General features: G+C 43.3%; 1 protein-coding gene across 1 annotated transcript; it reads left to right on the top strand.

Moving 5' to 3' along the window:
- The first annotated feature begins 1,861 nt into the window (after positions 1–1,861).
- ipo5 (importin 5) lies at positions 1,862–12,831 on the top strand. The gene is made up of 26 exons (XM_084921963.1): positions 1,862–2,100; positions 4,101–4,181; positions 5,388–5,580; positions 5,808–5,910; positions 5,999–6,095; positions 6,232–6,336; positions 6,873–6,995; positions 7,086–7,206; positions 7,297–7,384; positions 7,523–7,629; positions 7,764–7,888; positions 8,016–8,105; positions 8,187–8,360; positions 8,458–8,676; positions 8,789–8,872; positions 8,960–9,092; positions 9,439–9,560; positions 9,646–9,742; positions 9,997–10,169; positions 10,257–10,368; positions 10,487–10,542; positions 10,633–10,755; positions 10,843–11,062; positions 11,152–11,380; positions 11,465–11,606; positions 11,691–12,831. Exons 1-26 carry the CDS (start codon positions 2,023–2,025, stop codon positions 11,775–11,777), a joined length of 3,282 nt encoding a protein of 1,093 aa, XP_084778089.1. The 5' UTR covers positions 1,862–2,022; the 3' UTR covers positions 11,778–12,831.
- Positions 12,832–13,095: the final 264 nt, after the last annotated feature.

Genomic DNA, 13,095 nt, shown 5'->3' with positions numbered 1-13,095 from the left:
GCTTTTTAAAGAAACTTTAAAAACTTTACAAAAAAAGTGGATCCACTTAGTCAGGAAGGTTGTGCTAAAATTAGTCTTGGCTATGGATTGTCCAAGGGTTGCCTTCTCTTTCTTGATAGAAGGCATGTGCCACTTATTACTGGCACATGGATGAGCTCATTGAGAAAAAGAAAAATACAATCAAGAAACCACTGAGCAAAGCTTGGCTGCCACCTAGCGGGAGAACATTACGCAATCCCACTGCAAAACATAAACCTAATCATGTACTCTATGTAAACAATGACTGTATCTAAAGGACTACAGTTTGCATTTCAGATAAGATATTAATATTTCCAAAAGCCTCAAACACGTTTTTCAATTAAAATAATCAATTACGACCTCTGTATATTTTATTTTTATTTAATTTTATATATATGTATGCACACGCACACACGTAGATATACATATTTACTATACATATTCAGTAATGTGCACACACTTTATATTTGTACATATATTTATTGTTATAATCCTCAGATTTACCCATTCTTATATTTTGTTTGTTCTTACGTTATTGTATTGTATTTTGCTCGCCTCTGTTGCTTGTGAAGCTTGTACACAAGAATTTCACTCACATGTGCTGTACCAGTGTACCTGCACATGTGATGTGACAATAAAAGTGATTTGATTTGATTTGAAAACATAAACACATAAAAACTCAGTCAGAAATAGAACAAGTTCAACATATAATACAGTTAATGTAAGATAATAAAAAAAAAAAAATGAGACAATTTACCTTGCAATCTGTATTCAGGTGTTTCTTCTGTATACACTATAAATATAAAAATGCAATTTTCAACCATAGTTTGGCTTTAAATCTAGAATTATTTCTTTCTTACCTATTTCTACTTGCAAGATGTGAATGCTTTTGGACTCGTAATGGTAGATGTTCAACATAAAAAAGCATGTGAGCATATGACATAACTAAATGAATGAATGAATGAATGAATGAATGAATGAATGAATGTTGGGAAACATGACAGAACAAAAAACTAAACAACGACAAATCAGCTACAAATCTAATAGGGCAACAAGTGTATTGTTTTTCTGCCTCTTCTTCTTCTCATTCTTTATGATCTGCATATAATACTAATCATCATCATCATATTATAGCACTTTTTTCCTGAAATTACAACGTAATAAATAAAGCCTGAACCATAAAATAATTGCCAGAAAATTATTTATTTATTTATGGTATTTAAAAAAAAAACTGGACTGTTCCTTGAACCTTCTGACTAATAAAAAAATGAATTAAATATTACTTTGCATTTATGAGTTATAATCTGCATCTGGCATTGTTGTGCAATTTATTTAGGTTTTCGTGAAGAAGAAAAAAATCATACGGATTATCCACAGGTCTCAAAAACTCCTGTATGAACTATGATGCATTTGGCTTCATATGGTTAATTCTAACAATATGCAGTGACTGAGGAAGCATTAAGTTCAATTTCTTTTGTAAAATTACCAAATCATGCCATTTCTAAAGTCTTCACTCAAAGCTCTACTTCAATCTTCAAGGTTCAAGGTTCAAGGTTCTTTATTTGTCACATGTCACAATCTTGTTATTTAGAAAATAAAGGAGAATATATTCATCGTTCAGTCCTATCTAATCGCAGTTTTTAGTATATCCAACTGAGTAAACCTGTTTGCTTTTTTAACTGTGATAACGTGTTGATGAACTGTTGCTCTGATTGTTTCTATTTTCTCAGCCATGACGTAATAAACTCCCGCGCTTTAGTAATTCACCGGTAGCTAATAGAAACAACGCATTCACGTTCCCTGTGTCGATTTCAACCAATAGACACAGAGAGTGCGTGCCAGCCAATGGCGAGCGCATGCCTAAGGTCTTCGATCCAATGACCCCTGAGTAAGGTCGATAAAGCTAGCCAATAAGACGCTAGCAGCATTGTGTGACCGAGGCAGGGTCTGCCGGGTTCATTTCGCCGCTCCTCCACCCGGCTGCTCTTTTTGGATCTCACTGCAATGGCGGAACAGCAGCAGTTCTACCTCTTGCTGGGTAACTTGATGAGCCCTGACAACAACGTCAGGAAACAGGCAGAGGTAAGACGAGGAAAAAAACAGTTTTTAGTGGCTGACAAGTTCGGCGAATGCTGGAAGTCGTGTGGCCAAGTTAGCAGAAGCTAACCACTTAGCTGTCCAGCCTGGCCGCGCGCAGCCTCTCACGTCAAGCTCGGTAGCCCACGTGCGCTGTGAAGCCGAGTACTAGTCAGCTAACGCTAACTACCACCATGTTGCGTAGTTATACGTGGACATAATTTCGATGTCACAGATACCAGCGCTGTCGTGACACCATGTAGCCGTACGTGTCTCGGCAAAGCTCGGGCTGTTCGGTAAAAAGTGAACGGACCCGTTTGTCGGAACCAGCCTCCAAACCTCCAGCTGACAGTGGCGCCTGTAGAGTACAGGAAGTAGCAGCAAGCTAATGAGCTACCCACAGTGCTGCTAGGTTTGTTAGCTAGCACGCTAGGGCTCAGCACATTGGCTTGCTAAAATATTAAAGCGGAATATTGAGACTGAACGTGGCACATATGCTGAGTTACTGCTGCGGTGATAAACAAACCATCAAAGGGATAGGCTGTAGATGGTGAGGTAGTTCATTCAAAGGGGCGAGTACTTATGCAATGGCCTCCGGTCGTGTTAACTAAAAGTCAAGTCTTAACCAGACAGTTTTAAACTAGCAGCCGTGTTTCCCTTCGTGAAGCTGATCATCTCAGTTTCAGACACGTCAGTAGCTAGGCTCGTCTCCCCGGATTAGTTTCTCTCAGAGGATTTGTTTAGGCTGTGTCTAGCTCGCCTATTCACTCTCCCCCCCCTCACAACCACCATTATTAGCCTCTTGTCGCCGCAGAGCATTGTTACCAGCGTCCCCCTCCCTCTCCGGCACCCCGACTTTTGGATGAGGTGGTTGAATCTTATCGCACACCACCTCTCTCTACCAGTCAGCGTTTTTCTTTGATAAACTCAGACTGTCTGCCGGGATGCTAAGCTCATTGGAATTCATCCTTTATAGGAACTCCTCCCGTTCTGTTTTACTCACATAATAGGAATTGATCCACCTGTATGGGACCTAAACTCACATTTTAACAGTTGAAAGATACAGTTAGTCACCATTTTTTTTGTAGTTAATCCCATCACTGGTTCATCCAAGTGGTGGTATTGTGAGAAGCCATGAAGTGCATTTGAATTTGTGTGGCAACCAAACTTATTTAGGCTTTAGGTGGACAAATGGATTGGTGCAGTAGTTCAAGTCAGGTTATAAGAGGAGTGGACTTTGCAGATTGATTTGCAGGTAATTCAAGGGTTGCTCAACCAGAGCACTTGGTCATTCTGATTCTAATTGTTTGGGATTTGGTTTTAGCCCAGCCGTTGGCACATCTGTGCTCCTCCCTGTCTCGTTTTGTCAGTTCGGGAATCATTGAAGGTGGCTCTCCCATGCAGTTGTGTTAAGAGTTTGTACTCGATCCTTCCACATGATGGGGATGCTGAAACTACATGCACATAGTGACTTTTACCAGAGCGCACACCAGAGGTTTCACTGTATCCCTGTGGAGTCTCATTTAACTTGGGTAAACCAGCATAACAGTGGTAAAATAAATGGGTGGCTCTTGTGTATGAGCCCATTAGGGCTCATGTTCAGTTTATAGACATATTCCGTACACTTGCACAAATGTCACACTTTTACTGCTCATTAAAATACTGATTATCTTTATAGCAAATATCAGTGATGTACAGGGTTTTTCCTGGCTCAGAACTGGACATTTGGGGTATGATTATGCAAAGAAACACAATGTGAGTTGAGGCAGAGTGTTACCTTACCTGACAGATGTCTATGTATTTTCCTGTTTTTTTTTTTTTTTTTTGTGCCATTTTTATAAGGAAAATATATTCATGCTTCTGTAGCTTAACCCTCAGTAAAAACGGGAAAAGTGAATATCTTTGTAACTGCAGTAAAGGGAACATGATGCTGTATTAGCAGTAGAAATTCATGTTGTGCATGGCCTGTCTGATCCTAACCGCGGTGCTTTTCATTTTCTTTTCAGGAGACCTATGACAATATTCCAGGCCAGAATAAGATCACATTCTTGCTACAAGCTGTCAGAGATGCGTCTGCTGCAGAGGAGGTTTGTACACAGATTGTGAACATATCTGTGGCATGACATGGTGAATTTTTTCAGCCTGAAGCAGGGGAACTGCAAAAACTTGGCCACTTAAGAGCCCATCTGAGACATTTGTGATCTGCTGTATTGTGCTCAATGAAGTCTTGACACACCCAAAAGAGACAATTTAGGCCAAAGGTCAGACAAAGTTGACGTAATTCTTTCACCTTTAAAATCTTAAGTTGTCAACAAATGTTGTGTATGAAATTTGTTTTTCACTCGTTCACATCTTCGTGGGTTTTTTGGGTGCTGTGTCACAGTTAATATGAGACATTACATGCTAAATAAATGGATGACGTGCATTTTTGCCATATATGAATAATGTACTGAGTGGGTTTTAATACACACAATAACTTGGAAAAACATCATCCAAAGTAATCAGGGATGCGCTCCAGCCTCTCTGTCAGAATCTAATAAAAGGATGGTGAAATATTAAATCCAAATATTCTAGCGGTGTTATTTTTTTATATATATTTTTATGTTTTTTAAATAAGCTCCTCATAATCTTGTCAAAGGGATACTTTGCATTATACTGAGTGTAGTAATTATTACCCATTCAGACAGCAGTACACATGGGAAAGAGTGATGCAATGCGTGACACTGAAGCCTGCAATACCTTTTATCTCTAAAAGGTGCAACATTGCTGGCATTTCAAGTATGTAGTCCGGCTATCACATGTGAGGCCTCGACGCTGCCTGACTACGGCTTGTTGTGAGTCACAGTTCTGGCATTCAGGTAGTCATGTTTACTCTGAATCCACCAGCTGCTTGGGCCCTGATGCTTCCTCTGCTTTACTTTACCTCAAGGCTGATATTTTTAGAGGCTTGAAATGGGAGCAGGCAGAGAGGTGCTTGGCCCAGGGAGAGTGACTGCCATTCTAAGACACTCGGTCTGGTTTTATTTTTTTATTTTTTTATTCCCCTTAATGACCACTCACACTAAAGGTTTTGGTTTACCAAACGGGTAACATGTTTTTGCAGAAGGAAACGATTTGTTTCACAACACTTGTTAATGAGAGAGCATAAACTATCAAACTAGCTGGTCCAGTAAGCCAACTGCCCAACTAAACTGAAAAAGGAACACTTGTGTATGGGTGTCTGACATGACTGTTGTTTAGGTATGACGTCATGTTGAAAGCAGCATTGTATTTAATTTTTTTTGCCCCCACAGGTCAAACAGATGGCAGCAGTGCTGCTGCGGCGGCTGCTGTCTTCCTCTTTTGAGGAGATCTACCCAGGCCTGACCGTGGAGATGCAGACAGCCATCAAGACAGAGCTGCTGGCGGGCATCCAACAAGAGACCTCCCCAACCATCCGCAAGAAGATCTGCGACATTGCAGCCGAGCTGTCCCGGAACCTGATCGGTGATTTTTATTTTTTATATATATATATTTTTTTTCTCTCTCTCTCACTCTGTTCTGGTGGCTGTTGATTAAACGCTGAGGATAAGCCATGACTCAGTATTTCCCATGTTATGCAGGAATAATAGGCAAACATTCTCATGGGTCATTAATGAAATGCTCAGATGTTGATCAAATAACATTCAAAGTGGAAATTACTGAGGAACGTTTGGTGTTTTTGTTTAATGTAGATGACGATGGGAATAACCAGTGGCCAGAGGTGCTCAAATTTCTGTTCGATTCTGTCAACGCTGAGAATGTCGGCCTCCGAGAAGCTGCCTTGCACATATTCTGGTGAGCTCCTGTTGCATGATGAATTCAAACTCTTACTCAGGCGGATGCACTGATGGCTGACTGATGTCTTCCAATGATATCTTTCTAGGAACTTTCCAGGAATCTTTGGCAACCAGCAGCAGCATTATATGGAGGTTATCAAGCGCATGCTTGTTCAGTGCATGCAGGACCAGGCAAACCCACAGGTAAGGTTTTAGGATGGGGCGTGGCCTGGTAGCTGAAACGTGATGTCATTTAACTATGTGTGGATCTTTCTTTCATATCACACGCCTCTCAGTTCCCTTTCTTAGCTGCTTTTATTTATTTACATTAATCTCACAGATTCGTACCCTGGCAGCTCGGGCTGCAGCATCTTTTGTTCTGTCCAATGAAAGCAACACAGCTCTGCTGAAACACTTTGCTGATCTCCTGCCGGGAATCCTGCAGGTAAGCTATAACACATTGGTGTGTTTGTGTGATTTCAGATCGGATCACTTTGTACTGTAGATATGGAACCTGTCAGTACTTATGTTTTTGCACCGGTAATGGCTTCTGAGCACTAAGAGCATCAGTCATTTAAGATCTATTAATTAAAGTTTAATGTTGGATATCTGCAAATGGAGGCTGGAACTTCAAAGTAAATGCTCTACTGCTTACTTGGAGTGACATAATGTTTTCATACTGTTATGATCGATTCTGATGACAGTCTCTGCATTGAGAGGTTATTGAAGTCATGTGAAAGCAAATACACATGCAAGTGTTTGGTAGCTTTTGTTCCTGCAGGTTATAATAATGCAGCATCATTATGAAATATTGGACATCTTGGATCCTGTAGCAGATCTTCTATTGCAGTAGCATATTTTGTGTTTGACTCATAAAGGTGGAAGAGGAAGTCAGGACTTCAGAATGTGGCATTAACTTTGCCACACCTGTTGAATATATTTGCATTACAAACCTACCTGTTTGTTTGATTTACCCATCAGGCAGTGAATGAGTCATGCTACCAGGGAGATGACTCTGTGCTCAAGTCTCTGGTGGAAATTGCAGACACGGCACCCAAATACTTGAGACCCAACTTGGAGGAAACACTGCAGCTCTGTCTGAGGGTAAGCTGCAACCTCTAAATAGTGAATCTCTCTTTACCACTGATCAAGACTCGAGGCATCGTTTCATGTGCAATTGTCCTGTCTCCTCAGCTGTGCGCTGATACCAACCTTACAAATATGCAACGGCAGCTGGCTTTGGAAGTCATCGTCACGTTATCAGAGACGGCAGCGGCCATGCTAAGAAAACACACGGCCATTGTAGCACAGAGTGGTAAGAGTTTGATTCAGCGGCCTCTATAATGATGTGCCCAAAGAAGATGAGTGGAGTAGTTTTGATAGAAGTCTGTGTTATGTTTATTAGTGCCTCAGATGCTGGCTATGATGGTGGATCTCGAGGATGATGATGAGTGGGCAATGGCTGATGAGCTGGAAGATGAAGACTTTGACAGGTACGTCCTGATGCACTAATATATTTCCATCTTTGAGGGTCGGTACAGCATCTGCGTCCCCTACTTCTTAAAGTACTCTGAAGTTCAGTACATGTGTGCATGTCCATAAGTTCCTGGATGTTTCTTGTGCTTCACCAGTAACGCTGTGGCTGGGGAGAGCGCGCTCGATCGAATTGCCTGTGGTCTGGGAGGGAAGATCATTCTTCCCATGATCAAACAGCATATTATGCAGATGCTGCAGAATCGTAAGTAAAGCTGCACATTACTGCAGCACTGATTTAACTTTAATTAAGCTACCATTTGTTTTCATACAGCAAAATTAACAGCTGCTTGGGTACTAAAGTGCTTAAATTTGTGTCAATTATGTGTTTCCTGCTAGCTGACTGGAAGTATCGCCATGCTGGGCTAATGGCGCTGTCGGCCATCGGTGAGGGTTGCCACCAGCAGATGGAGGCCATCCTCCAAGAGATCGTGAGCTTTGTCCTCCTGTTCTGCTCCGACCCTGTAAGGAAACGGCAGCCGTCGTATAAAAGTGCCACTCAGTTTACTTAACTGTCTTAATGGTTAGTTGATCAATGTTTAGTTGCATCATTTCCCATTTCTTAATCATTTGCTCCTTTTTCCTTCCTAGCACCCAAGGGTGCGGTATGCTGCCTGCAATGCTATTGGACAAATGGCCACAGACTTTGCCCCCACCTTCCAAAAGAAATTCCATGATAAGGTATCTTAAGTGACTTAAACAGCTGTGCAAGCACTTTCATTTTCTTCATGGCTACAAAGACCATTTGTTTATTCGTTTTAGGTGATCTCAGCCCTGCTGCAGACCATGGAGGACCAGAGTAACCCTCGGGTGCAGGCCCATGCCGCCGCCGCCCTCATAAACTTTACAGAGGACTGTCCTAAATCGCTGCTCATCCTTTATCTGGACAACTTGGTGCAGCACCTTCATGTCATCATGGTTGCCAAGCTGCAGGAGGTACAGTAAAGTGTTCAAGGAGACTGTGTGTGTGTGTGTGTGTGTGTGTGTGTGTGTGTGTGGTCTGTTTCATACAAATCATTTCTTCAACCTTCAGCTGATCCAGAAGGGCACGAAGCTGGTGCTGGAGCAGGTGGTGACATCCATTGCCTCAGTGGCCGACACCGCAGAGGAGAAGTTTGTGCCATATTACGACATGTTCATGCCCTCGCTCAAACACATTGTAGAAAACGCCGTGCAGAAGGAGCTCCGGCTGCTGCGCGGCAAGACCATAGAGTGCATCAGTCTCATCGGCCTGGCTGTCGGCAAGGAGAAGGTATACTTTAACCATCAAAGCATACCATGTGCCAAGATCCTAATTCAAGGTTATTCCCTTTAAATTAAGCTTTAACCCTCATATTCGCACATCTTTCTCTCTGCTCTTCTAGTTCATGCCAGATGCATCGGCTGTCATGCAGCTGCTCCTCAAGACCCAGACTGACTTCAACGATCTGGAGGATGATGATCCCCAGGTAGGACGACTTGAACAGAACTTAAAACGATCTAGTTCAAGGTGGTGGTCACGCACAGTCAGCTGCTATGGTTTGTTCTCGGTTTAGATCTCCTACATGATCTCAGCCTGGGCGAGAATGTGCAAGATTCTGGGGAAGGAGTTCCAGCAGTATCTGCCGGTGGTGATGGGCCCCCTGATGAAGACTGCCTCCATCAAGCCTGAGGTGGCCCTGCTTGACAGTAAGTAACAGGCAGCTGCCGCCTGCGCCACCTGCACTGACTTCTGATGCGTGTCCAGTTTGTTCTATAAGTCTGAAATGAAAGTCGGCAGGCATTCAAATGAGCAGTTACCAAAGCACACTTTAAACCTGATCAATCCAGTGGTGAATAAAAGCCTTTGCACACATTGCAACAATCAGTGTCCGTAGATTAATAGTCACAAATCTCTGAAGAATATCTGCTCACTGTCACGTGTTCATATTTAATATTGCAGTAATGTGCTGCCTGCTGGGACTTATATATGTGATTCTTGTATGTGTAATGTAAAGGATTCACTTAAAACTCTTTCACTTTTCTTCTTTTAAAGCCCAGGACATGGAGAACATATCAGAGGATGATGGCTGGGAGTTTGTCAACCTGGGAGACCAGCAGAGTTTTGGAATCAAGACAGCTGGCCTGGAGGAGAAGGCTACTGCCTGTCAGATGCTGGTGAGAAGAAAATGAGACTCAAGACTGTCCTGAGAAGCTGTGGATGTGGTCATCACTCACTCTTCCTCTTCTTTCTTTTTCTCAGGTGTGTTATGCCAAAGAGCTGAAGGAAGGTTTTGTTGAGTACACCGAGCAGGTGGTGAAACTCATGGTTCCTCTGCTCAAGTTCTACTTTCATGATGATATCCTCTTGTTATGACATTTTGAACTGCAGTATAATTGAATGGTCTGATTCTTGTATAGCAATTTCCTATTCTTCCAGAGCACTCAGTGCTGCATGATTGGGGGGGGGGTTAGCTGGATTCAAACATTCAGGAGGAGGCAGCACGATCAGATTCCATGTTTAGATGGTAAAGTCTTCAGCATGAACGTCTCTGATGGTTCCACTGTTCAGATTAAGTGAAAATACAGGTGACGTTGGCCTTAACTGTCTCACGTGTGCGGGTGGCAGCAGCTGAGTCCATGCCCCTGCTGCTTGAGTGTGCCCGGGTTCGAGGACCAGAATACCTCACCCAGATGTGGCACTTCATGTGCGACGCCCTCATCAAGGCCATCGGCACAGAGCCAGACTCGGATGTCCTGTCAGAAATCATGCATTCGTTTGCCAAGGTAGCTACATTATGGGCTTTTTTTTTTTCTCTTCTCTCCCCGTGAGCCATGTTGATTTGTGCACTGACAAAAGTGTGTTTGTTAAAGTGCATAGAGCTGATGGGAGACGGCTGTCTGAACAGCGAGCATTTCGAGGAGCTGGGCGGCATCCTGAAGGGGAAGCTGGAGGAGCACTTTAAGAACCAGGAGCTCAGGCAGGGTGAGACTTCAGAAACACAAATATTTTACCCATGACAAATGATACGTCACAAATACCATGAGGGCATGATTATTTTAAATGCTGGTACAAAATCCTAACACGTACTTGTGTTATCCAGCTAAGAGACAGGATGAAGATTATGATGAGCAGGTAGAGGAAACACTACAAGATGAGGTAAATATTTTTGCTTTGTGTGTTAACCTTCAAAAATGATGATGATGATGCAAGACACTCCAAGCCATCACGGTGTTTGTCTTCTCCCAGGATGAGAACGATGTGTACATTCTGACCAAAGTATCTGACATCCTGCACTCGGTGTTCAGCAGTTACAAAGAGAAGGTGCTGCCTTGGTTTGAGCAGCTGCTGCAGCTCATTGTCCAGCTAATAGTGAGTGATTGCTGAGCACTGTTTTTAGTATCATATGTACATGGAAACTGGAAATGAATACTACTAAACTGTCTCACTTGTCTTCAGTGTCCTAACAGGCCCTGGGCTGACAGACAGTGGGGTCTGTGCATCTTTGATGATGTGGTGGAGCACTGCAGCCCCTCCTCGTTCAAATATGCAGAATATTTCTTGCGGCCGATGATCCAGTCACTCTGCGACACGAGCCCCGAGGTCCGACAGGCAGCTGCCTACGGCGTCGGCGTCATGGCTCAGTTCGGAGGCGAGAACTACCGCCCCTTCTGCACAGGTGTGACCTGGTCTTTACTTTACCTGGTGGCAGTTCAGTTGCTTAGCGACACCTACATGATGTGCTCTGGTCTTTCTTCTTCGTCACAGAGGCCCTCCCCCTGCTGGTCAGAGTCATCCAGGCAGCTGACTCGCGCTCAAAGGAAAACGTCAACGCTACAGAGAATTGCGTCTCTGCTGTGGGAAAGCTCATGAGGTTCCGACCAGAGTGCGTCAACGTTAACGAGGTCCTTCCCCACTGGCTCAGCTGGCTACCGCTCAAAGAGGACAAAGAGGAGGCGGTCCACACTTTTGACTTCCTCTGTGACCTCATTGAGAGGTAGGGTACCGAGACTTCATTTTCCTGACTGTCTATGAACCACCTCCACCCTGCACACCTGACCTCTCAATCCTTTCTCCACAGCAACAACCCGATTGTCCTCGGACCAGAGAACGCAAATCTTCCTAAAATTTTCTTCATCATAGCCGACGGAGTCTCAAATGAATCTATCAAGAGCGAAGACGCGTGCAGCAAGCGGCTCGCTAACGTGATCCGTCAAGTGCAGGTAAGCCCAGAAATGTAGACAAAGCCCTCAAATCTACTTTGTTTAAATGCTTTGCAGATTATCCATTCTTGTCATGTCTTCCAGACCTCAGCAGGATTGTGGACACAGTGCATATCGACACTCAACGAGATGCAGCAGAAAGCCATACAGGACCTCCTGAGTACTGCCTGAGCCTGAACCCCGCCTCTGTCACCTCCCTTCTCTTTAAAAATTAAAAATCAAGCCCATTAAGAAAAGTTGAACTCCTGAACCTCCTCCAAACACTCCCTCTTCTTCCTCCTGCTCTGATCTGTAGTGCATATGGATGCTGGCTTCACCCCAACCACAACCCCCTACCAACTACATTACTCCACCTACATTCAACTGACTTGGAGCAGGTTGGATATGAATGACGAAGGAGGTCTCTGGCCATCTTTAAAGACTTTTTACCTGTATTGACGGGAGTGGGATAAGAGTAAAAGGTTTTGTCTCATCACCGTTACACGTCTTCTACTCGGATGTTTTTATTTTTTTCCCAACCATTCCCAGACATGTGACCGGTCTCGTCGCGCCCAGACTCAATCACCAAGTCGCCCTACACAAACTCATTGGACAGTCGGGCTCAGGAGGAGCTACAGGGGGGGGGACGTGGGGACAGGACAATTCTAGTGGACTGAGCAACTGAACGAGGTGGAAATGCACACTGGGCAATCACTGCCTGTCTCCTGTGAAATTATTATTATTATTATTATTTTTATTTTATTTTTTTTTTGTATTTTTATTTTTATTCTTTTCTCGTTACATCACCCCAGCATTTCCTGGGGGGAAATGTCCTCTGACTACTGCAGCTCAGAGCTTTCAAAAGTAATGGCATGTTTAAGTGGCTAACCCTAGAAAATATTCATCGTTAGGAAATTTACGTCATCGTTGTCTGGGAGAGTTGATATCGACTTGAGCAGCTTTCCTCCATAGCCTTCCAGACAGCTGTTCACAGGAAGTGAAGCATTTGAACGGTTAATGGCCCTTTTTAGGTAGCAGCATAACGACTCGGGGCTCTCTAAGAAGTTGGTCACAGCCGTAAAGCCTGTGGCGCGTTGGTGAAATATGAAGTGTAGAATGAAATGTATTTGTTTAAGTACTACCTTTACTCTTAACTTTACAGTTCTGACCCTTTGCAGTCCTGCAGGTATGTGATGGAAATCCAGAAACTACCAAGAATAAAACTACATTTGAGAATTCTGAAAAAGTGGTCTTTTCATTTTCTGCTTGCAACTTCCAGTCATTCGGCATCTTGGACAACCAGGGGAAACTGTCATCACATGTCTACACGTGCATATTTTGAAGCTTTGTCTAAACTGGCTTTAATTCCGCAACACATAAGATGTTGATTCTGCCAGTGGTGTCCTGATTAACATGTTTTGTAAGCTGAAATTATCAGTGCAATTCTAACCCAAAGTAGCGTTTACAGCCAGGATTTAAAAAGTGTTCAAACATGTGGAACAGCTGGAAG

The sequence above is a fragment of the Perissodus microlepis genome, chromosome 23 (assembly GCF_051167445.1).
Source record: "Perissodus microlepis isolate ML-2025 ecotype Zambia chromosome 23, ASM5116744v1, whole genome shotgun sequence".
NCBI classification, from domain to species: domain Eukaryota; kingdom Metazoa; phylum Chordata; class Actinopteri; order Cichliformes; family Cichlidae; genus Perissodus; species Perissodus microlepis.
The sequence above is the reverse complement of the archived record's forward strand: the minus strand, read 5'-3'. Positions and strand labels throughout refer to the sequence as shown.

What these genes read in the sequence shown, in the direction of transcription:
- ipo5 (XM_084921963.1), top strand. Translation starts at nt 2,023, where the DNA reads ATGGCGGAACAGCAGCAGTTCTACCTCTTGCTGGGTAACTTGATGAGC. An exon ending in GAAGATGAAGACTTTGACAG is followed by an intron (nt 7,385 to 7,522) that starts GTACGTCCTGAT and finishes GTGCTTCACCAG; the next exon opens with TAACGCTGTGGCTGGGGAGA. An exon ending in TCATGCATTCGTTTGCCAAG is followed by an intron (nt 10,170 to 10,256) that starts GTAGCTACATTA and finishes TGTTTGTTAAAG; the next exon opens with TGCATAGAGCTGATGGGAGA.